At 32.3% G+C, this 24,975-nt stretch overlaps 2 protein-coding genes across 10 annotated transcripts; both read left to right on the forward strand.

Annotated features, from left to right (window-relative positions):
- Window positions 1–1,159: 1,159 nt before the first annotated feature.
- Window positions 1,160–7,545, forward strand: LOC115714398 (uncharacterized). The gene is made up of 13 exons (XM_030643087.2): window positions 1,160–1,827; window positions 1,904–1,972; window positions 2,699–2,806; window positions 3,326–3,394; window positions 3,541–3,696; window positions 3,788–3,832; window positions 4,185–4,291; window positions 4,448–4,519; window positions 4,695–4,746; window positions 4,848–5,455; window positions 5,649–5,855; window positions 6,426–6,546; window positions 6,953–7,545. Exons 1-13 carry the CDS (start codon window positions 1,444–1,446, stop codon window positions 7,022–7,024), a joined length of 2,070 nt encoding a protein of 689 aa, XP_030498947.2. The 5' UTR covers window positions 1,160–1,443; the 3' UTR covers window positions 7,025–7,545.
- Window positions 7,546–18,327: 10,782 nt separating this feature from the next.
- Window positions 18,328–23,726, forward strand: LOC115714405 (splicing factor U2af large subunit A). 9 transcript variants are annotated; one of them, XM_030643097.2, is made up of 13 exons: window positions 18,328–18,631; window positions 19,072–19,418; window positions 19,527–19,646; window positions 19,865–19,935; window positions 20,567–20,637; window positions 20,751–20,798; window positions 20,897–20,956; window positions 21,317–21,377; window positions 21,470–21,582; window positions 21,716–22,162; window positions 22,760–22,916; window positions 23,189–23,256; window positions 23,370–23,685. In XM_030643097.2, exons 1-13 carry the CDS (start codon window positions 18,500–18,502, stop codon window positions 23,505–23,507), a joined length of 1,833 nt encoding a protein of 610 aa, XP_030498957.2. In that variant the 5' UTR covers window positions 18,328–18,499; the 3' UTR covers window positions 23,508–23,685. The 9 variants fall into 9 exon arrangements, with proteins under 9 accessions (XP_030498957.2, XP_030498955.2, XP_060970543.1 ...); XM_030643095.2 differs by having other exon boundaries at window positions 18,356–18,631; window positions 20,751–20,810; window positions 23,370–23,726; XM_061114560.1 differs by lacking the exon at window positions 23,370–23,685 and having other exon boundaries at window positions 18,356–18,631; window positions 20,751–20,810; window positions 23,038–23,254.
- The last annotated feature ends 1,249 nt before the right edge of the window (window positions 23,727–24,975 follow it).

The following is a 24,975-nucleotide window of genomic DNA, read 5'->3' on the forward strand; positions in this document are numbered from 1 at the left end:
TCAATTTTAATGTTTCAATGATTGTTTATGTACTAAACCATGCTTCCCAGACTTTGATATCTACCAAATCATGTCCCTCAAACTTTGATATGTACTAAATCATGCCCCTTAAATTTTCATCCATGTTAGAATTTTTTTACTAAAATTAGACAAAAGTCCTTAAATCTAACAATCTCAATAGTTCAGGGGGAATTTTTAACGACCAAAAAAGTTCAGGGGTATAATTTGGTACATGTTAAAGTTCGGAGGAAAAAATTACTAATTAGTCTTAATATTTTTAATTAATATATATATAAAAAAGAGGTATTCTTCAACTTTTCTTATGAAAAAATACATCGTGGGCTCATGATAGGGTACGCTGCTTTTGATGGCCTAGTGCTTGGAGACAAAGACAAAGCCCAAGCTCAGGCCCGAAATAATACGGGCTTAGCATACGCAAACAATCCTAACCCAGTGGCATTGGGCTTCATTCGTTTCCAGTCTGTAATAATTTTTTTTTTATTTTAAAAAACACACACAATATGGCCATTGCTTTATTGTTTTTTTTTTCTTATACTACTAACTCAAGCCTAAGGCTAATACTACATATCCTAAGTTTGCACTACACGAGTGAAAACATCCCATTCAAATATTACAGAGAAATTTTTCACCTACAACCTTTCATGGTCCTAATTTTTTGGTAGTCTATGTAGAAATGAAATTATCAATGCACTTTTTTGTATTTTCGATACTATATAGTTATAAATCTATTCTTATGTTCTTATACTGGGACCAAAGACACGACACCTTGCATATAGATATTTTACTTAATTCAGCATTTTATTTGAAAGTTTTTTTTAATGAATTAGGATAACTAATATAGGGATATAATTTTGTCTTGTGATGTACTTTCACACGAAATGTATTCCGTGGTACATTAGATGAGTCTCAGGATAGTGTCAGGTATGTTTTTACTTTTTAATCCTAATTACTCTAGATCAACCCCAGCCGTCAGATCAAATAACTCACTCATCTGACGACTGCCGTACATCACGAATTAAACTCCGTGAAAGTGACAAAATCATATCCCAACTAATATATTTTACTAAACTATAAACTACTGAATTTTGGATTTCAAAAAAAAAAAAAAAAAAAAAAAACTACTGAATTTTTATTGGGAGCTACATTACATAAACTGCTTATAAAATTTAGAAAATAAAATTATAACTTGTTCCATCAGCTTAACAAAACCAGCAAATCTGAGAAAAAAAAAACTGCATAGCAGTGAAATAGCCCCTCAAATATCCCAACACAAAACCAAAAAAGTAACTTAATATACAAACTCAAAGAAGGACCATACTAACAACAACCACACTCCAACAGTCTTAACTTAATATTTACAAAGAACAAGTATCATCATCATCGGAGGAGGAGGAGGAGGAAGTACTTCTCACTTCTCTGAATATGGACCTGGACGATCTGGATGAGCCAACCCATGCTCCTTCTCGAGTCTCCAGGTTTGCTCCCAAGTCCTCTAAGTTCAAACCAAAACCCAAAACAGAATCCGACTCCACACCACAGGACCCCAAGCGCGAATTCGAACACCCCACTCTGAAACACGAGCCACAGGAATTGAAGGTGAACAAAAATGAGGACGAACTTGTCCTGCCGCCCAAGACTGAAATTTTTTCTGAAAATGGGCATGTGAAAATGGAGATGGAGCCTATCACCGAAGCTAAAGAAGAACCGAAAGAAAATGATGATTTCATGGACGTAGACGATAGAGAAGATACTGTTGTTCGAGAAATTGACGTCTTTTTTAACCCTAAAATGGATGAAGATACTCAGGTATGTCCTTCTCTCTCTTTTTCCCTTTGTAAAGAAATGTTTTTGTTTATTTCATTCATTTTATTTACTTTTGCAGCTATATGTTTTGCAATATCCTTTAAGGCCTTGTTGGAGACCGTACGAATTGGATGAGCGATGTCAAGAGGTACTTATTTATGGAGTTTGTTCTTAATTTAATTATTTTTAAGTTCTCACTTGATTTTATTTGCATTTTCATCTTTGTTGGAATTATAATGAAGAATCTCATTCAATACCATCTTTGATCTTACCAATAACAATAGCACATTAAGGTTGCGTTTGGTTGGAGGTAATGAAAATGGAATGGAAATGAATCAATTTTTCATTCCATTCTCCTTTGTATTATGGTTGCATTTTATAGTATTGGAATTGAATAATTTTTCCACCATTTTGAACTGATTGGAAAGTAGAAGTACATTCCAATGCAAGATTTTTTTATGCATTTCCTAAAGAACAAAAACTGAGAATAAAAAACAACAAAGCACAGGGTTCGGTTTATTTGGATTCTTTTTGCTTGTGTGAACTCTCTCAAAATGCTCTCTTGAATAGACCCAAGTGATCAGGCTCTATTTATAGAGCTCTGGGCAATATATTAATAACTGTCTGGTGTAGATGATCAAATCTTGAATATCTTGATTTCAAGGTTTGGCGCTAATTGAGCTTCACAACTCCTTTTTTCTGTTGAGGCTGAGAGGCATGAAGAAAGGGTTGCGGCTGTAGCGCCAAATGCTCACCCATCAGCATCAATTCAGAAATGCCTCAAACCTTAATTTGCAAGCCACTGAATTTATCTCTATTGATATGGTGACTGAATCAAAAATGTCTATGCTTGTGTTTGATTCTTATTTTGTAGGTGAGGGTTAAGCCTGGAAGTAGTGAAGTGGAGCTCGATTTGTCCATGGATGTTGATTCCCAGAATTATGATCAAGACTGTGGTACCAAACTAAAAATGACAAAGCAGGTCTCTTATCATTTTACTTATTGATTTTAAAGTAATCTGTAGATTAATTTGATTCCAGTTTGGCTGGAGAGTAAATTAAGTTTAGAAGGTTCGGACTCTATTGGTGTAGCATCAGTGGTTTTACCACTTGATAATTCTTTATACTCTATTTTGTTTCAATTTGTTTGTCTGCTCGAAGCTCATCAACTGTTACCATGAAACTTCTGGGTGCTGCCAGAAAGTGTCATTGAATCTTACAAGCTTGTTTTCCTTGTAAAAACTTGTAGGAACGAAATTTTCAAGTCTAGATAAGCAATTATTTATGTAATAAAACAAGCTAGCAATGCAATTGATAAACAAAATGATCTCTACTTCTTTATTTGATAATAAAATGTGTTACATAAGAAATATGGTTTTTCAAAACATAAAACATTAAAACCCAACATAACTCTGGTGTCATTCTCTCCTTGTGTACTGCTTTTGAAAAAAGATTTGCCTTCAATTATATGACATTGTTTCATCTTTTCTTTCTTTCTTTAGACTTTGTGTAGTTTATGGAAGACACCTCGAGCAACTGGCTACGCTGTGGGAGTTTTGAAGGGTAATAAAGTATGTATATCTATGAAAATGCCTTTTAGATATGGTTATGTATGGATTTTCAAGTTTGATACGACTATTACTGCACACAATGTTGGTGAATTATTTTAACAATCCAACATTTTTAATATATTCACTCACTTCTCTTCATCTTGCAGTTACACCTCAATCCTGTTCATGCAGTTGCACAGCTTCGTCCATCACTAAATCATTTGAGTTCTGGTGGCTCCAAAAGGAAGGATAAGGTTACAGGAGATGCTGAAGACAAAATTAAATTAGAAGAATCTAAACTTGTTGGTTCTTCAAAGAAGCAGGTACTCATTTTTTCCATTTCAATTTCTAGTTGTCTTGTGCATATTTTGAGTGCTTCAGTTACCTTCTCACTTATCCCTTTTCTCTGTGCAGATTAAGCAAGTGAATTCAGTGGAGCAGAAAACTGCAGATGGGGAGGTATCAGTTGCTATTCATAATAAGTGAAATTTCCGTTTCATTTTTCAAACACTTTCTTTTCACTCATTGAAACATTTTGTATGGTTCTCATAACTGATTAGAAGTACTCCGTGTACAGAACTTTAACTATCTGCTATTTTTACCTTTAAACACTGAATTGTTTCTTAGATAATGTTCTTTTAATTTATTTTGTTATTGATCCTTTAAAATATTACTTGCCCATATTGATTTTTAAACTTTCTTCCAATTGGCTATGTGATTGGCTGGTGTCCTTTCACTTGTTATAAGATACGATATTGGAAAATTCTAATTTATATTAATCTTAGTATGATAAAACACAATTTTTTCGTAGGGTTGGATTCCACTCAAGTACCATGGCTCCGACACTGAATTTTCATCCACATATATACGAAAAATGGTTGCTGAAGAGTCCTCACCTTTACAGTTTACAATGACCCCGTATGTTTGTTACTAGTATTACTACTACCACGACTAACTATAATTCAATAAATTACAAATATTATTGTTAGAGACAACGCCTCAATTGTACAAAGTTATAATATTTTTAAAGTATTAAATGTGCTTATGATGTTTGATTTTGATCATTATTTGCAGGAGTGACTACATTAACTCATTGTGTCCTGGAGCCTTCAAGAATGTTGATAAGCCCAAAGGCCCTTCAAAGAGGTACGTTCTAGTTATGCGTTTATCTTGTTTCTAATTAAAATTTTGGAGATCTTTATATGTATAGTGTTCATGCTTATAATTAAACGATTCATTCGTATACTATGTTCTTTCATTTTGTTACTTAGTTTTATTCCTGGTTTGATCCTTATCGCTAAGATGTGCAACTTTTTTTCAGGTTGTTGCTTTCACTGCCCCTAGAAGAGCGTATTAAGAAATTACTTTGTGAGGTTAGTTGCTAGTTCCTTGCATTTCATTTAGAGTAGCTACACTGCATTTCGGACTATTTATTTTTTTCCTTCTTTGTAATCATTCAAGGCGTTTGTTTTAGGGACCTCCTGTTCACCGATTCAGTGCTCTTAAGCATTATGCTCCTGATTGTACAACAGAAGAGCTTTTGGATGTTCTTCAGAATCATGCTTTATTAGTGCAAGGTTTCTGGGCTCCTAAGAGTTCGTTGTTGTATACTGCTAAAGAGGATGGCATTCGACGTATAGCTAGGGATTACATTCTTCTTTTATTTTGGAAGAGTCCAGTTATTACCACATCATCTTTACAAAATCCACCACCTCTTAAAAAGGCGGTGAACGAATTTCTGAGGGTTTTTTCTGTTGAAAGACCTAAAGTCAAAGATTGGAAATTTAAAGAGCAAACAGATACTTCATTTATAAAACTCTACCCCGACATTGTTAAGAAGCAAGAACATGGTTGGGAAGAAGTGGAGAGACGTATCATGAGTAGTTTTGGAGACGGAAAATCTGCACGTGGTGCAAAGAATGTTGCCATGCCTAGTAGGCCTGTGAGACCATTGACTTCTGCAACAACAGTGGCAAAAGGTGCAAGTGAAGTTTTGATGGGGACAAACATTCCAGATGATATTCGAGAAGCTCTGTCATCAAAGGTCCTCCCAAAAGTTATACAAGATCACAAGGTTTGCAGGTATTTATCAGCAGCAAAAATTTATCTTTTCTCCTGTCAAATGAGCTTAAAAGAAGAATGCAAATATTGTAGTATGATTCTCCCATTAGTGTTGTATTTGATATATATACATATATATAAAGGTCATTAGTAGAAGTTTCACTCACTATCTTGTTGTGTGTACTTAATAGTAGAATGTTCATCTTCCTTGCAGCTTTCAGCTGATATGTCAAGGTTTACGTGATTTGGCACTTAATAAATTGAATCTTCCAAAGGCAGATGCTAGATTTGTAAGAGCGGCAGCATATGGTACTGATTCTCCAGATGAGCTGCGGAAACTTGTAGATCATGTTGCAATCAATATTCATGATCTATATGTCTTGAAGTCATCTCCAGAGCATCCACAATATGATCCATTCAGGTTGTCCCCATTTCTATTTCTAATATGAAGTAAATGGCTGCTTGGAATTGATTAGCACCTTTTATCTAGTGTGACTATACTAGTTGGCATATGAGACTGCCATGCTAGTTTGTAATCTTTTCTTGCTATAAAGATTATGATTATGATGAAACTAGTGGTAACTTGTTAGGCCCTAGGATAAATATGGTGTGCTAGAATATAGTAAATAAAAAGAGCAAATGATTCTTTGTTTGGGAGGGTAGTTTTGAGTGAGAGATTACTATGTATAGGTGAGTAAGAGAATAGAAGGGTATGTAATGTATTGAGTAAAACTCTTTGCATCAAAGGGGCCTTAGGGTTCTCATAGTTTGTATTGGTTTTCTCATACATTCAACATAATAATCTACTGTTTCTCTATATTTTGCTACTGCTCTATTGTTTTTCTGGTACTATTCTTGCTGTTGTGTTGTAGTATTGGGTACCGGTTTATTATCTACAGCTGGTTCTCATCATAACTGATGATTGTATCATTATCTTATTTTGACATTTGTGTTTTCTTCACTTATCTAAAATAAATTGTGCTCTTTTCAGGAATGTTGTCATTGATCTTCTACGCCAGAATGGACCCAATGCGAAACTTAAAAAAGCGGAAATTTTTGATGCTGCTAAGAAATCCCTAAACAGGGATATAAATAACAATGAGTATAGTAAGGTTAGCTGTTGAACTTGTTTATACGGCTTTTTCGGTGTTCTCTTTTTACATATAGTACTTTAAGAAATTAGAAAAGAAGGGATGGGCTTAGAGTGAGGTTAAATTAGTTTAAATCTTTTTAACTTGTGATCCTGCAAGTACTCCATGATGTTCTAGTAAAAGTCCCGCATGCACATAATCCTGCTTGCTTTACACTTAATCTGAATGAAGATCTTTTAGAAGCATCCTCAAAACGTTAAATGACTTCCTAGGCTTGAAGGGCATAAATTCGTTTATTTGATTGCAGAGTGCTGAAACTGTTACGATCATTAATTTATTTTCTTCAATATTTTTTCTTGGAAGTTTAAATCTGAGCTGTGTTTGTTTAAAGAATGAGAACTCTGAGTAGTCTTATTTATTGATACAGGTCATGAATGAAATTTGTGTATTCAAGGGGTCATTTTGGATGTTGAAGAGCGGCGATGGCAATCCAAAATGATGGTCCTACATTACCCCCAGATGAAATACGCTCATCAAGGCATAGCTGCCGCCCAAAGTTTTGAAGGTTATACTACTTAGTTTCTTCCTCTCACATGTGCTCAAACATAAGTTTCTATCTACATCTCGGATTCATCAAACTCGCTATCGACTCATGACATGAACACTAAAACTCAGTTTTCTGCAATTGTTTTTAGAATAGGGATATATAAAGTAGGAGTAAAAGAGGAATTGGTACATTCTCGTGTTGGGGCTGCCTTTCATATCTTTTAATGGCAAATTTATGCCATCTTTTTGTCTTTCTAGTTCTGTAATGGCTACTTTATGGATTTGTGTTATAATTGTGTGGTTTTTATTACATTAACACTGAAATCCCATATAAGCCATTCTTTGTATATTCTTATCTTCTTCAGAGGTTTCACTTGAAAAGAAAGATTCTTATACTTAGCCCTCCTCTAAGTAGAGCAATTTGTGGGATTGGAATATAGTACTAGAAATAGAAAAATGACACTATTTTTGCCATTTACTTTTTCAACGAATATACAAATATCTATCATGTAACGTAATACTTGTTTAATGATGTTTTTTAAGTTTTTATGTTAATTTTAACAGAATATTTTATTACTTAACAGAATATTTTTTATTAATTTTATAATATTATTATATAGGGCTGTTCACAAAGTATCCGATCCAATCCAATCCGCACGATCCAATCCAATCCAATCCGCAAAATGCGGATATCCGCACTTGTGCGGATTGGATTGGATTGAAAAATCTAAAATCCGCACTTGTGCGGATTGGATGTTGTTTTAACCTCAAAAAGTAACCGATCCAATCCAATCCGTACTTAATTATATATATTTTTAAAAATTATAATATGTAATATATATTAATTAAAAAAGGACACAAACTTCTAATTTCTTAATCTTTCTTAGTAATATATTGAGTTGGTGCATTTTATTTATTTTGTAATAAAAACACAAAAAAAATAATTCTTATTCACATAAAGTTTAAATATGTATATACTAGCTTATTTATTTTAGTAATTAGATACATATATATTTTAGTGTAAATCTAAAGATAAGTATATACATATATTGATATATATGTATATTGGTTTAATTTGTATATAAATAGAGATGGAAATAGATTATTATTGGAGATTAAGAGACAATAGTCTTTTTTTAATTTTTTTTTCTATGAAATATTAAATAATTTATTATTAAAAAAATAACCGATCCAAATAACCGATCCAATCCGCACTACTGCGGATTGGATTGGATTGGATTTAAACTCTTATGCGGATCGGATTGGATCCAAAATATGAAATCCGCACTTAGTGCGGATTGGATGTTGTTTGACCAAAAAAGTGCGGATTGGATCGGATGAACACCCCTATTATTATATATATGTATTTAAAAATAAAAATTATATAGATATTTTGTATAAAAAAAATTAATTTAAATTTAAAATATTTAAAATATTATTGATATTTTTAAATTTATTAGTTTAACTTTAACGTAAAATAAAAAAATTATAAAAATATTTTACATTGAGAAATTTAAATTTAATGTATTATAAATATTTTTAACCATATTTTTAATTTTATTATTATTTATTTTATATTTTAAATTGAAATTGTTGTAATAAAAGATTGATTGCTTTCTGTTTTAATTATGCTAAACCGATTCACACTATATTTTTCGTAAAGTTTGAGAATAAAAAATTTTTATATCAAATTTACGAATTGAGCCTATATATAGACACTCAAATTTGGTTATGTACGTTTTGGTTAAGAATATAGTAAATTATAATAAATGTATTATCTGTTATAAAATAATATAAAATAATATAAAGTAGATGAGAAGAAAGAAGAAGAAGATGAAGAGAAAAAGAGAAAGTGAATGAAAATTTCTGAGTTGTTTATTCCAATGGGGTGAACCCCTATTTATACAAATACAAGAGTGAGATATTAAGAAACTAAGAAAAAGGGAAACTAAGAAAAAAAGGAATATTGATTACAATTAATGGTAATAAATAAAAGATTTGGACATCCACATAATTATTAATATTTATAACACTCCCCATTGGATGTCCATAATAACTGCCTTATTAAAAATCATGCTGAAAACTTGATCAAAGGAAAAAGAGTATAGTATAAACTAACTCCCCCTCATTTAGGCATTTGTGGAGATCTTCTAATCGACGAATTTCGATCTTATCTGCCGTCTTCTCAAATGTTGATGTTGGTAATAACTTTGTGAATAAGTTTACAAGATTGACACTTGATTAAATATGTTGAACACCAATATGTATTTTCTTGAAGCGTATAAAGAAGAATTTCGTGAAATGTGTTCAAACTCTATCTCCTTCAATGTACCCTCCTTTTAGTTGAGCGATGCAAGCAGTATTATCTTCATAGAGAACTGTTTGTGTTGATACTTCTTTATAGAGTGCAATCCATATGTTTCCCGAATATGCTATGTTAATGATCTCACTCCCACACATTCTCTACTTGCTTCATAAAATGCAAGTATGTTAACATGATTTATAGTTGCCTCGTTAAAAATCTTGCTAGAAAAACCTAGTGGGACAAAATCTGAGCTAGGGAAAAAGAGTACAATATATATTTCATATTCATAACTATTTGCAAGTTGCCTCGTTAAAAACCTTGCCAGGAAAACCAAGTGGGACAAAACCTGAGCTAAGGGAAAAAGAGTGCAACATGAATATGTCTCCCCCTCATGCACATATGATCCATAATTCTTTTGGTGATAATAAATCTCATAAGATTATTGTTATCACTTTTAAAATATCACAATATACAATCTTTGATCATATATTTTCTATAACTCTTCCAGAGTATGTATGGACTTCTAAATTATAGATGAGGGGTTCGTGGAACATTAATCTTTATCCAACTAATTGTATCATGTTGGATATTATTTTACCAGGATCTTAGATCTACTCACAAGTATGTTTATTAACATCCTAAATATGAACTTTCTAAAACGATAAATTAAACACATATAAAGTTCAAGAAACCTTACATTGGGTGCAGCGGAATATAATGACTCCTTCCGTTCAGATCTCTAACCCTTGATTCCTTTCTGTAGCAGAGTATTATCAAGATCTGAACCTGGATCTTCTTCTCTGAATCCTTGATGCTGAATCTCCTTTGCTGATGATCTTTCTTCACGATCTTCCTCACTATGATTGAGGTATTGCTTGATGTGTGTGGGCACTACTCTAATCACTAAGAGAGGTTCGAAATATAGAGGAAGAATAGAGAGAGAGAGTGGCGGCTAGAGAAGAGAGTGAAGGCTCAGGTTTTTCTGATTCAGAAAGTGTAATTTTCCTGAAGCCTTCACTTTCTTTTTATAGCATTCCACTAGGGTTAGATTTGAATTATATGGCATTAAAATAATGAAAAAAATCAATTTAAAAAGATAAAATAGGTGGCCGGCCCTGGCTAGGTGGACTGGGCCTTGATTTTTGCAATTTTGCAATTTTAACACCTTTTGTATCTGATTTTCTCAAAAATGCCAATTTCCTAATTCAATCATTTAAATGCCAATTCTAACTATTTAATAACCATAAATAATTATTAAATAATATTGTCATTTATCATATTTATTAATTGAACCATACAAAGTATCATAATTAACAAATATGCCCCTATTAACTCTTTCTTTACAATTTCGACCTTACTTAGTGAAAATTTCACAAATAGACATAGTCTAATTCGTGAATTATAATTGATTAATCAAAACCAATTACATGAGTCTTACAAGCAACATTATCTCAACTAGTGGGGGGACCATGGGTCTATATAACCGAGCTTCCAATAAGTAGATCAAGAATTTAGCACTAAAATTCACTAACTTATTAATTCTTCGTTGAATCCACGCATAGAACTTAGAATTGCATTCTCAGTATATAGAATGCTCTATATGTTCCACCATATAGACACATCATTAGTTATCCATTGTTATAATCCTAATTTGATCAATGATCCTCTATATGAATGATCTACATAGTAAAGGGATTAAATTACTGTAACACCCTACTATGTATTTTATCCTTAAAACACTTGACCCCGTATAAATGATATTTCAGCTTATGTGAAATGAGATCTCCACCATTTATTTTCGTTTGGTCAAGCTCGAAGGAAATCACCCTTTGCTTACTATTTGCCAGATATAAGCTATAGATTCCATGTTTATGCTAGCGCTCCCACTCAATTGCACTACCGTGTTCCCAAAATGTACGTATCACCCTGACCTAAAAGTAGGCTTAACTAACAAATCAAAGAACACGAATAGCCTTTCAAGATTGAGCCTAATCATAACAGGATTAAGATCATTTGATCTAGGATCAACTTGGCGATATTGACTTGAATAGATTTTACGGTAAGTTTAATTAAACCATAATCAAAGTTCAATATCGGTCCCTTCCAATGCATACTCCATGCATCCAACCTGAGCTATACTTTAACCAATGTTCTGGAAAGAACATAGTATTTCTCCAAATACAAGTAAACTCTTGTTGTAGATTATCATATCAGTAAAACCCTGTGTCTGATAAATCTAGGAAACTTTATTCACATAGTCATGTTTACTTTCCAATGTGATGACAGCACAATAAACATGATCAAGTATGTGAAAAGGGTTTAAGATGAATTTATAAATCAATTAGACAAACAATTGATAAAGTGAGCCAAAACATACACAAATGAATGAAAAAATACTTCTGTTTCTTTATTGATGTTGAATAAAATAGATTACATTGAAATGGAGTTTTATTTAGGGCATAAAACCTAACATATCATTCATGTGTATATACAATCTTGTTCATACTAAAATTTAACATTTCAAGTAGATATGAACATAACACATTAATGATAATATAAATTTTCGTTTGTGACAATGATGGTACTCCAAGACCATATATTTGTTCCATCTTGTTGTATGATCTTAATTTTCATATCAAATGATCATATATCTATAATTCTTAATACATATGAAGTACTTCAGGACTTCAATACTAATGAACAAACTTTATACATATAATATTTCTCGATATACAAAAGAAATAAAAGTTTGTTTTGCAATTAATCAAAAACTCTTCAAGAGTCTATCACAATGTATAATTTACGTATTTATACTGCATAGACAACCATACGTATTTTTCAAACAATAATTTACTTACATGTCTTTATTTCATACAAAGATCTTTGTCATATAGTGCGCACGACTTAGAATTTATATCACTTAAGACATGTATTAAATTCTTCTAGAATTTTTAGATAAGGCTTATTTCAAATTCTCACTATATTAGGAGCTCCAAATAAATAATCTTTTGTTGCAACTTTTATGTGACGCTTATAAATCCTCATAAAATATATTCCAGGCTATAATCAAATCATGATTATATTTTCTCAATATTTAAGCCTTACTTCAATCAATCTCATGTCTATGCAAACTTTGTACAACAATTCATTATGTACAAATACATATATGCAAATTTCTCATTAGAAATATTTATTTGCACACCCTACAGGTCTTACTTCACTTTATGTGAGTAAATTTGCCTGGACTGCGTCATAATATTTTGGCCAAAAATCAAAATGTATGTCGATAATTCTCGACAAATCTAATACAATGATCCTTGCTATCTCATGTTAGTTTATTGCATATGCACACATTCAATATTTATTGTCGATAAAAATTTCAATAAATGATAATTTCCTCCCATATTGACATAACTTATAGAGATCTCTTTAAATTACATATTTTCAAATATGTTTATCATTTATAGGTACCTATAACGAATCACTTCAGGGATTCAATTATGATGAAATGTGTTATGTCTAACTTCTCTTGGGAGTCTCTTCGAGTACCGTTTTCATCACGGTTATCATTTTAATACTTTATAACATTAAGGTATCTCCATGAGTACCTCTAGATTTAACAACTTCAGGGCAAATCAAATGAACATTTACTAATAATTTCTATATTGTTCATTTACGCTTCAGGCGTTTTCTCTTCAGTTGGTATATATCATTTTGAACTATATCGTTCTTATACACTTTGTGCAAGGATTATTTTTCAAAAATTATCATCGATCTCAACTGCTTCTCTCCCCCTGATCGAGAGAATTTTAAGAAATTGTGATATCTAATAATATTAATACACATGTAGGGATTTCAATATATCACAATGAATCAATATTTATTTAAACCCATATATACTATATGACATTGAACTTCAGGTTCAATAAATTTCAGGTTCAAGTTCAATCCTTATGAACTTAATTCATTTCTAAGAATGAGTCATACGTGTATAATTAGAAATACATAAATTTACACCTTTTGTAAATGCATGATCATATAATCTTATTACATCGATAAGAAACTATGCAATAAAAATCTAACAATGACTCAAAATTGTTAAAGAAATATAATTTAAATATTTTTTATGTGCAAATATATGCATATTCTTATTTTGAGCCTTATAAATTAATAATGAGAAGAATCTTCTGGTTCTTCAACAAAATTTAGTCAAATCCTTTGACAATTTATTGCATATGATTGATCATGTCAAAATAACTCAATTCATGAACTTCAGGTTCACTGTAATTTGTATTTCAATGAAACTTTTAAAAGGTAATGTAAATTCATTACAACATAATCATTACAAGTTTCATTTTTATATACACGAATAATATAATTATATTATTCTCCAAAACATATACACTCTTCAGGAGTCACTATTATGTTTATCAAACTTTATATTTCTTCAGGAATCACTATCATCAATTTAATGATGTGTATAATTTAAAGATACATGACAACTTCATCATGTTATTGTAATGGTCAAACAGATATAACCATAATATATCATTCATTTTTCCTGGTATCTTTTTAACAAGTCGTCTAATTTATTTAGACTATTCATCAGTCTAATTATCATGACTTGATATATTATATATTTAAATGTACAACCAGTACATATAATAAGTTATTTCTTATTACTTTCATAAGTAGATAAAAGTTATACATCTAGGTATATACAAATATATTTTACTACTCCAAGAAGCAATTGTATGTAAGACTTCTTCAGGAAGCTTTTCAAATAATCATTTTGTGATTCTTTATCACTTTGATTATATTAGATCACTAACAAATATTAGTAAATTATATATCCACTTTTGGGAATATGCAAACTGAATTATATAGTAACTATATATATATACATATCCTGTACTAACAATAGTTTGAAACTATTGATTTCAAGAAATAATAAAATATGTATATATTAATTTGCTTCTGGCATTACCAATATATGTGAAATCTATATTCTTTGAAATAGAATTTCATGTCTATTCATTCTCTTTAGGTAATGATATTTAAATATTCTAAATGTACAATAAGTTTGTACAATTCACATTCTATTAAATAATCAAGTATACTTTTATCTTGATTATAAGTGTGTCCGTACTACAGGTACGCGACTACTATTATTCAATTCCACACATGATATATAGATTTCATGCACTTTGTGTGGTATCTCATCTTTTGGTTGTTTCCACTTTCTTCTGGAAATATATGAGTAGTAAACAATATTGCATTCACTTCAGGGAATGACATTGAACAAGTAGAACATTATTATAAATTTCTTAAAAATTTATTACTTGTTCATCCATAAAAATATAAGAAATTATTCAGCAATTTCTTTTACGATATTTCAAAGAATATATGAATGCAATTTTTGCATAGTCTCCAAGATGTATGCAGAATTTAATCTTTAATATATGTCAGATTCAATAATTTCTAACATTGCAAGTAATAACAATGTATAATAACATGACTAATACGAGCAATCTTTAAAAGTAGTTGAATTCAATTCGTATCATTCTCTGCAGGGAATGATGAACAATAAATACATGTCTCATGTATTTAAATAACATTAGTCATGCTCACTCTTATTCTTATACTTTGATGTTTCAATACAATTTTCTTAATATTCTTTTTAGGTATTCGAAACCCACTATAAAATTGCATCAATAATAATCATTTTTAATGATTCTTTAGTTGTATTCACATAAATACAATCATTTTTTTTTTACAAATATAAAACATTTACTTCAGGAAATGTTTGTCAAAATCTATATCGATATTAGATTACTTTTCATTGTCCTCAAAGAATACAAGAACATATATATAAATATGTATTCATCTCTTTCATTATATATCCATCAACTATATAATGAATATTACATTTGCATAATCTTCAGGATATATGCAAGATTTTATTGAGGACGCATAATCATCAGGATATATCCAATATTTTATCGAGGATGCATAATCTTCAAGATATATGCAATATTTTATCGATGATGCATAATCTTCAGGATATATGCAATATTTTATCGATGATGCATAATCTTTAGGATATATGCAATATTTTATCGATGATACATAATCTTCTGGATATATGTATAATTTATTTTGATTTTCTCTATCATATCATAGCCACACATATATTATAAATATTATAAATGATAAGAACATAATATATATATATGAAATCAATAATAAACATATAAAAACATATACTTACATATATAATATATAGATATATAGATAAAAAGAAAAAAGAAAACAAATGACTCTTGAAATTGTTTCAGTCAGATAAGTATATATATAAATATATATTTAGTGTATCATGACCTTGAAACAATTCAAGAACTTTAACAAAATGCTTACATTGGGGCTTGGGCAGAGACTCATGCTTGAAGCTTGGGCAGAGACTCATGCTTGAAGTTTGGGCAGAGACTCGTGCTGATAACGTGTTATAAAATAATATAAAACAATATAAAGTAGATGAGAAGAAAGAAGAAGAAGATGAAGAGAGAAAGAGAAAGTGAATGAAAATTTCTGAGTTGTTTATTCCAATGGGGTGAATCCCTATTTATACAAATACAAGAGTGAGATATTAAGAAACTAAGAAAAAGGGAAACTAAGAAAAAGAGGAATATTGATTACAATTAATGGTAATAAATAAAAGATTTGGACATCCACATAATTATTAATATTTATAACATTATCGAATATTTACCTAATTAAAAAATTAAAATTTAAAAATACGTATATATAATCACATTCAAATGACACACCAATGAATGAGCAATAGCTAAAAAAAATTCTTAAAAATCAAAATCTCAAACTCCATTTCAAAAATTAAAAAAAAAATACATTTCCTAATTAAAAAAAAAAATAAACATACATATATTGCACTTAACATCACTTAATTGAGTCTAATTAAAAAAAAATATAACATCAACATAGTATAAAGAAGAATGATCCATCTCTTTATTATTTATTATTTTAATTTTTTTGTTTGTGAAGGCATCCACATCATTTATATTTATTTAATTTATTAACTATCAATCTGTTTTTAACTTTATATTTTTCCTACTTATTTTTTTTTTTACTATTTTCTTCTTATTAAAATTTTTTTTAAAAAAAATCTTTTCTCTTCTTTATATTTTTTATAATCAGTTTTGACTGATTTTTTTTTTCTTTCTCTTCACTCTATTTCTCTTTTTTATTTGTTTTCCTCAATGTTTGACGATATTTGGCAGTAGAATGGTGAGAGTTCTGATGTATATTCGGTCAAGAGTGGGTATAGGCTTCTTCAAGAGCTTAAAGGTGAGTTAATTGGAGTTGGTAACTTGGTCTTTTAAAAAGAGTTGTGAGATTTGAGAGTGCCTCCTAAAGTCAAAGATTTAGTTTGGAGGGATGCTTCCAATTGTCTTCCTACTCGTGTCCAATTAGGCGTGAAACATGTTCCCCTCTCCTCGTTGTTGTGTTCAAGGTGCTTGCGAATTGGACAGTCTATTTCTCATTGTCTTGTGGGGTGTTCGTTTGCTTTTTCTTTCTAGCAGATGGCAGGTATTTCAATGATAGAGATTGGTGACAATTTTTTTAATGGATGGTTTCATGATATATTTTAGTTATGAGATTCTGGGATGAAACGTATAGTTGTTATGCTTTGCTGGGCGTTGTGGTATGTGCGCAATGACAAGGTGTGAAATGGTAAGAACAAGACTATTAAAGAGGTGGTTTCGTTGGCTAAGGGTAGTTTTGATCAATGGAGTTATGCTCAAGATAAAAAATTTGGTTCCTCATTGTTTTCTTTACAAGACGGCAAAATGCATGAGCACTAGATTACACATGTAGGTAATATGATCAAAATCAATATTGATGCAACTTTCTTTAGCAATCAGAATAAGTATGGGTATGGTTGGGTGGCGTGAAACTCTTTCAGTCAGCTTATTATGGCTCGAACAATAAGCCGGATGGGGGTGGTTGATATTGTTCTTGCTGAAGTTATCAGGGTTAACGAGGTGTTGAGTTGGTTGAAAGAGATAGGACAACATAATGTAGTGGTGGAGTCGGCCAGTGGTGGAGTCGGACAGTTTGTTCATGATCCAAGCTATCTGAAGTTCGTTAGATATGACTTCTATTCTTGAGTTCTGCATTTCTGAGTGTAGAGGAATTCCTTATAGTTTGAATAATATCTTTTTAATTTTGTCAAGCGATCCGCTAATTGTGTTGCTCACCATTTGGCTAGAGCTTCGTGGATAAATGTTAATTGTACTTATTCACATTCTATGATTCTGAGTAGTTTACGTGATGCACTTTTGAATGTTTTGAGTTAATAAAATTGTACCTTTTTATTAAAAAAAATTGCTCCATATATTAATTTTTATTTTATTTTTTCAAATTTATGTTTTCAGGTTGCTTCGGTAATTTCTACGTGACTTGTTATGTGAATTTTGGTTGCGATTTAAGTTGCTCTATTGATTGCTATGTGAGTTCCTATGTGGATTTCCGTAAAAAAAATATAAGGGAATTATCACATATACTATTTTTTTTAACTTTTATTTTCAAATTTACGGTTTGAGTTTCTAAAGTGGTTGCAACGCTAGTTGCAATAGGAGTTTCTATACGATTTTTTGTTGCAATTTAAGTTGCAGCACTAGTTGCAATATGGATTTCTATGTAGAATTTCGTAAAAAAGCAAAAAAAAATTGATTTGAAGTGTAAAAATAAAAAAATCCAAAAAATATATAAAAAAAATTATTTTAAAATGTAAAAATAAAAAAACCATACAAACGAAAAAACACTAAAAAAAAATTAAGTAGTTTATTTATTTTTTAAATTTAAAATAAAATATTATTATTATTATTATTTTAAGTCAATAAAATATTATTCCAATATTACAATGTCACTCCTTGGCTGCCCATGTGGTCCAATCATATAAAAAAGATTTGAACACCCAAATCGTAAGCCCTAGAATCAACCTTCATTCACCTTCTTCTTCTTCCTTCTCAAACAAATTTTCTTATGAACCAAACTGAACTATTACACAATAACGGCGCAAAATCTTGACGGAAATTCTTGATAATGGCGGATTACGAAGCTAGATATGACGGTAATGGAGACGACATGGACAGCTACGGTGGCGATGGTTCATCTCCACAGCCTCGTGGTAGCAGTCATGGTGTCCCCGAGGATTATATCGACTCTAAATCTCAGGTTGAACTACGTTCGTACAACACTGCTTCTTTTTTTCCTTTAGATTTTTTTTTTTTTTGCGATATAAACTTATATTCGGCTTTATTTTGGATTTGAGTTCTAGGTTTTTTGTGGAAGCTGTATGAGATGAGAGAATAAGTCATAGCTCTGATTTTGAAGGTTTCTTTTGTGTCTATTTAGGGAGTAAAAGTTGTGATGATTGTAGTGCTCTAGTTGGATTTAGAGTGTTCTTTAGTGGTGTGGTTTTGTTGGCACTTGTTCTAGACTTGTACATTTTGTAATCTGTAGAAAATTGCTGTATGAATGTTACTTACAGTTCTATGTAGTTATTTATCATATGATTATTTCATGGTCCAAAATTTTTATGTTCTTGCTTGGAATTCAAATGTCACTGTCAGTTTCTTTATTGTAATTGATAATTACTAACATATCTTTTGCAGCATGGTACGCGAGATTATGAGCGGGAGTTTTCGAAGAGTAGAGAAAAGGAAAGGGATAAAGGGCGTGAAAAAGAGAAAGACAGGGATCGCGAAAGGGATAGGGATAAGGATAGGGATAGAGATAGGGATAGAGGGAGAAGCAAGGAGAAAGACAGGGATAGGGATAGGGAAAGAGACCGAGACCGGGACAAAGATAGAGGAAGGGACCGTGATAGGGATAGAGATAGAGACAGAGATCGTGATCGACATCATAGAGATCGCCACAGGGATCGTGGTGAGAGAAGGTCACGTGGCAGAGATAGGGATGATGACGATGATGATTATTACCGCAGTCGAGATTATGATAGGTAATACTGTTAGTCTAATGAACTTATCAAAATTTTAATCTATTTTAGTTTCTTGTATTTAGATCTTTTATACTTCTTGATGTATTGATCTTGTTTAATTTCCCATAGACGGAGGGATTATGACAAAGATAGGGAAGATAGGCACAAGGTTCGATCTAGTTCACGCTCAATGGGTAGGTCTGAGCACAGATCTAGGTCAAGGTCGCGTTCTCGTTCACGCTCAAAAAGGTACTACACTAGAGCCTTTCATAATATATATATTATTTACATTAGGTGATTGTTGAACGTCCTTGTCTGAATTGTCTGATTTATTGTCTTTAATACACACTTGATAGTCAGAATATGAACAATTCAAATAGGTGATATAGTATGTATTGTTATTTTTTTTAATACGGAATTCAATATATTGCTTATGGTTTTGGTTCCCTAACATTCAATACTTGCAGCAAAAGGATTAGCGGTTTTGATATGGCACCTCCTGCTTCTGCAATGTTAGCTACTGCAGTAGCTGCTACAGGTATATTTTATCAACATCACTTTAGCATTTTGTATTCTCTTAACTGCTTTTTTTCTTTGTTGGAATAGTGTGGAAAGTTCGTATCAAATTTCATGGTGTTATTTTGGTAAGATATATTTTGTTTCTTATTTTGTGCATATAGCTTTATAAAAGAAGTGTTCTCTGGATGGGCTATAAGTTTTTTATTGTTTACTTGGTGAAATAATTCGGGACTGAGAGATCTCTTTGGTTTTTTTTCTTGTGTTTGGTGTTTGTTTGTTTGTTTGTGTCTTGTCTTTTGTTGTAAGAAGGCAATGTTGGGCTACTAGCCCCAATGTGCTGACAATGGGTGTGAGCCGACTACTGTAGCTTTAATGTACAAGGAGGAATCAATGCACCGGTTTGATGGATCTTGTTCGTCTTCAACCGGCCACTATTCCTTTTTTGGTAGTCTTACAAATATTTATTCCAGAATTTGTATACAAATTCCTTTCATCTCCTTTGATAAAATGTACTCTTGAGGTTATGACATGCTTAATGAATTTGTATGGAATTAAAAGTGGAAGGTGTTATTTTACTGTACCATCCTATGAGCTGATGTCAAATCATGATGGTTTTCGGAGACTGATTTGTTCTGTAATTTTATTTGCAGGTCAGATTCCTGGTACTCCTCCAGCTATCCCTGGAATGTTTCCAAACATGTTTCCTCTAGCAACTGGCCAGGTGAATCTCTACACCTTCACTTGAAATTAAAAAAAAAATGTAAATAAAAAATTGGTGGTATTACCTGTATGGCATGGCTTGCATTGTTGATTTTGTGTTTTGTTCCCATGCAGCAATTTGGAGCCCTTCCAGTCATGCCAGTGCAAGCCATGACTCAGCAGGTTGGCATGAATGTGTGTGTGTTTGGCATCTTTTTAAAACTGAGTTCTGAGTTTCAACGAACAGTTTATATCTAATCCTAATTTTCTTTGCTTTTCAGGCTACTAGACATGCCCGACGGGTGTACGTTGGTGGGCTTCCTCCTACAGCAAATGAACAGGTAAAACACCTGGATAATTCCTTAATTATCTCACGAAATTGTTTGTTAGTTAACATTAGTATGCACCCTTTTGCGATGGCTGAAATCTCTCTCGAATTGTCTTCCCGTGGAGTTGAATTAAAGAAATTCTTGGACTTATTATTGATTGATTGCACAGTGTCTCCACCCATATGTTACATTATTACATTACATTACTCAAATATTATTATATTGTTTAAAACTACTTTAGTTTAACAAGTAATTTATAGAAAACTAGTATAATACTCAAATATTATTTAGAGTGCTTAGAACTACATTAGTTTGCAAATAAATTTTTATCGGTTTAGTGAGTACATTGAGCTTACAATGTTTCTGCTGCAGTCTGTTGCAACATTTTTCAGTCAGGTGATGGCTGCAATTGGAGGAAACACTGCTGGTCCAGGTACACCTTTGTTGCATCTTAATCTATATGCATGCATAGCTAATGTTTAATTGATATTTTGTCTGATTTCAGTTTTTATTCATTTGGTGCAGGAGATGCTGTTGTAAATGTATATATCAACCATGAAAAGAAGTTCGCCTTTGTGGAGATGAGATCTGTTGAGGAGGCCAGTAATGCAATGGCCTTGGATGGGATTATTTTTGAGGTATTTAATCTTTTTGTTTTTCCATGTGTTTGTACACATCGGTTCAAATATGGACCATATACAGCACCGGTGTTGTCCTAAGTGCATTGCACGGTATTTCTGTTCAATTAACATATTATTGTTTCAAATGCAGGGAGCCCCTGTTAAGGTGAGGAGGCCCAGTGATTACAACCCTTCACTTGCTGCAACTCTTGGCCCTAGCCAGCCCAATCCAAATTTAAATCTTGCTGCTGTTGGGCTTACACCAGGTTCTGCTGGTGGGCTTGAGGGTCCTGATCGTATTTTTGTGGGCGGGTTGCCCTATTACTTTACAGAAGCACAAATCAAGGAGTTGCTGGAGTCCTTTGGCCCGCTGCGGGGTTTTGATTTGGTGAAAGACAGAGAAACAGGAAATTCTAAAGGTTATGCCTTTTGTGTTTACCAAGATCTTTCCGTTACAGACATAGCATGTGCTGCTCTGAATGGAATAAAAATGGGTGATAAGACGCTCACTGTTAGACGAGCCAACCAAGGTGCTAGCCAGCCCAAACCCGAACAAGAGAGTGTGTTGTTACATGCACAGCAGCAGATTGCTTTGCAGGTATGTTTAGATCCTTGTCTGCTTTTGCAATTGTTTTGTGAAGTTGCCTAACGATGAATTAGTCCAAAGACAAATATATAATTCATGTTATGATGAAATATGCATCAAATATGTCTGTATGCCATCTGCAATAAATATTTAAAAACAAAAAGACCCTCACTTGGAATGAAAATAGTCTTTACATGTGTGTGGATGACAGGGTCCGCACTCCTATGTGGTCACCTATTTGTGTATACACATATATGTGTTCATATGCCATCTGCAATAAAATATCTCTTTGAATGAAAAATGCTCTATATGTGTGTGTGTGTGGATGACATGTGGGTCCGCACACGTATATATTCCTTCTGCTAGAGTGAATTCTTTCTACAAGTTGCCTATGCCTATCATTTCGTCTATTTTATTGGAAAAATTTCAACACAAAACTCTGTTTTTGTAGTGTTTGTTTCAGTAATTGCATTTGATGAATTTGACTGAAATACTGAATTTTTTTTTTTATCTTTTTCCATTATATTCTTTGAATCGATTAATATTTGCCTAAGCTTCTGTGTATCTTCCTGTTCGAAAATGGATCTCTTAATGTTAATTCTCTTGCAGAGATTTATGTTGTTGCAACAACCTGGTGCTGGGCCTGGTGGTGCAGCAGCCTCCAAGGTCATATGCCTTACTCAAGTAGTTACTGCGGATGAGCTAAGAGACGATGAAGAATATGAAGACATTATGGAAGACATGAGACAGGAGGGCGAAAAATTCGGTAACCTTCTTAATTTTTCCATTTCACACTTTTTTTCTTAAATCATTATAACTTTTAGTAGCTTGCCAAGTTGCTGGCATCGTATTAATTTTTTTCTGTGTCGAATCTTTCTGTTTTACAGCCTTTTTGTTGTCCCACATTCTGCTATAAAGAATCAGGCCTAACATACAAACAGAAGCCTCGATGACTTTCTTTCTATTTTCACCTTGGATTCTTTTATCTTTTTATAAAACTTACTGATTTTAAATTTTTTGTTCTTTTTGGTTGTGCAGGTCCGTTGACAAGAGTAGTTATCCCACGACCTAGGCCGGACGGTGAACCATCCCCTGGAGTAGGCAAGGTATCTTAGAATCATAATTTCATTACTTTGCTTCCATTTTCAAACATGCTTATGAACTGAACTTATCCCTATTATTTCGGTTAATGGAATTTGCTGTTTTTTTTTCTTTCCAGGTATTTCTTGAATATACCGAAATGGAAGGGGCTTCAAAGGCCCGTGCTGGATTAAATGGAAGAAAATTTGGCGGGAATCAAGTAGTGGCGGTGTTCTATCCAGAAAACAAGTTTGCTGAGGGGGATTACGATGCCTAGGTTTTTTTTTTCTTTCTTTTTTTATCATTGTTTAGATAGATTGAACTTAAGACAGTTTTATTGTTATTATCAATAGATTGGTGTCTGTCTTTTGTAGCTTAATATTGACACTTAATGAATTGGTGTCTTTTGTAGCTTTAATATTACTTAATGAATTGGTGTCTGTTTTCTCTGTCTAGTTACTTGCAAGTAAATGGTGGCCATTTAGACTGACAAAAACACAGATAGTTTATTTCTCTTGTGTAATTTTCTTATTGAATGCAGCAAAATATTGCTGAAGAATTTCAATTCATAATTTTACTTGGTGCCCTTGTACATGTTGATAAAAGCATTCATTTATTTGAATGGTTCTTTTTTTTTTTCACTTAATCAAACTTCACTAAAAAGCAAAAGCCAAGAGGCAACAGTAGCAACCAATACAGATAAAGGCTATAGGCAAATTGGAAGTAGTCTAGGCCACCAAACCATTGTATTAGCTAAAGAGATGGCTAATTGAGCTAATGAGTGAGCTGTAGAATTACTAGTTCTATTTTACAATGGGAAAGCTTAAAACTGCTTAAAGATTGTCTCAGGTGATGGGCATCTTCAATGAGTTTGCCAAATTCAGAAAATTCGAAGCTCCACTCATTAATACACTTGGATACCATTTATTTTAAAGCTTTATATATCACCATTGATATTATAAGAACGAGTTTCAAGTGAATTCTGTACAATGAAATGGCACTTTTCAAAAACATATTTTCCAATTCCAGTTCTGTTATATAAAAATTAAACTTGCTTGTACATGTCCCCCAATCGAGCACTAGGTGCATAAATACTTCTGAAATGGATGTTAAATGTGGGTAGGCTGGAAACTATTTGAGAGTAACCATTTTGCAAACTACTATACTAACCAATTGATGGTAAATTCCTACTTAGTTCAAAAACTATTGTGATGTTATACTTTCAAGAAAATTGGAGCTACTCGTGTGGCTCTTCTTCAGTGGAATAGGACTCAATACGGTAAACTGGATTGGGTAATTAAAGATTTAGAGCAGAAACTTGATAGCCTCCAGAAGTTACTTGCTGGAGTCCGGGACTGGAAGGAGGAATCTGATATTAGACAATTGTTGAATGAATCTTTGACTAGGAAGGCGATTTATTGAAAACAAAGGGCGAGAATTGATTGGATCAAGAATGGTGATAAATGCTTTAAATTTTTCTTCCTCTCTGCTGCTATTAGAGGAAGACGAAATGCCATTGAAAGCATTTTGGATAGTAACAATGTCTGGATTAATGACCGGGAGGCCATTGGGCGTGAGTTCATTGAGTTTTTCAAAGGCATCTTCTCGGGGTCTGGTCCCGGGCAACCTATAGACTGCGGACATCTCTTCTCGGCTAGAATCTCCCAGGACGATCAAGACGCGACCACCCTTTGCCCTTCTCGAGATGAAATTAGAAGGACGTTGTTTGCTATGAATAACCACAA

This window comes from Cannabis sativa, chromosome 4 (assembly GCF_029168945.1).
Source record: "Cannabis sativa cultivar Pink pepper isolate KNU-18-1 chromosome 4, ASM2916894v1, whole genome shotgun sequence".
Taxonomy (NCBI): Eukaryota; Viridiplantae; Streptophyta; class Magnoliopsida; order Rosales; family Cannabaceae; genus Cannabis; species Cannabis sativa.

Coding starts and splice junctions, on each gene's coding strand:
- LOC115714398 (XM_030643087.2), top strand. CDS start 1,444: ATGGACCTGGACGATCTGGATGAGCCAACCCATGCTCCTTCTCGAGTC. Junction 5,856..6,425: donor CCACAATATGATCCATTCAG/GTTGTCCCCATT, acceptor TGCTCTTTTCAG/GAATGTTGTCATTGATCTTC. Junction 6,547..6,952: donor ATAACAATGAGTATAGTAAG/GTTAGCTGTTGA, acceptor TTATTGATACAG/GTCATGAATGAAATTTGTGT.
- LOC115714405 (XM_030643095.2), top strand. CDS start 18,500: ATGGCGGATTACGAAGCTAGATATGACGGTAATGGAGACGACATGGAC. Junction 19,647..19,864: donor TCTCGTTCACGCTCAAAAAG/GTACTACACTAG, acceptor CAATACTTGCAG/CAAAAGGATTAGCGGTTTTG. Junction 20,957..21,316: donor CTCCTACAGCAAATGAACAG/GTAAAACACCTG, acceptor TTTCTGCTGCAG/TCTGTTGCAACATTTTTCAG.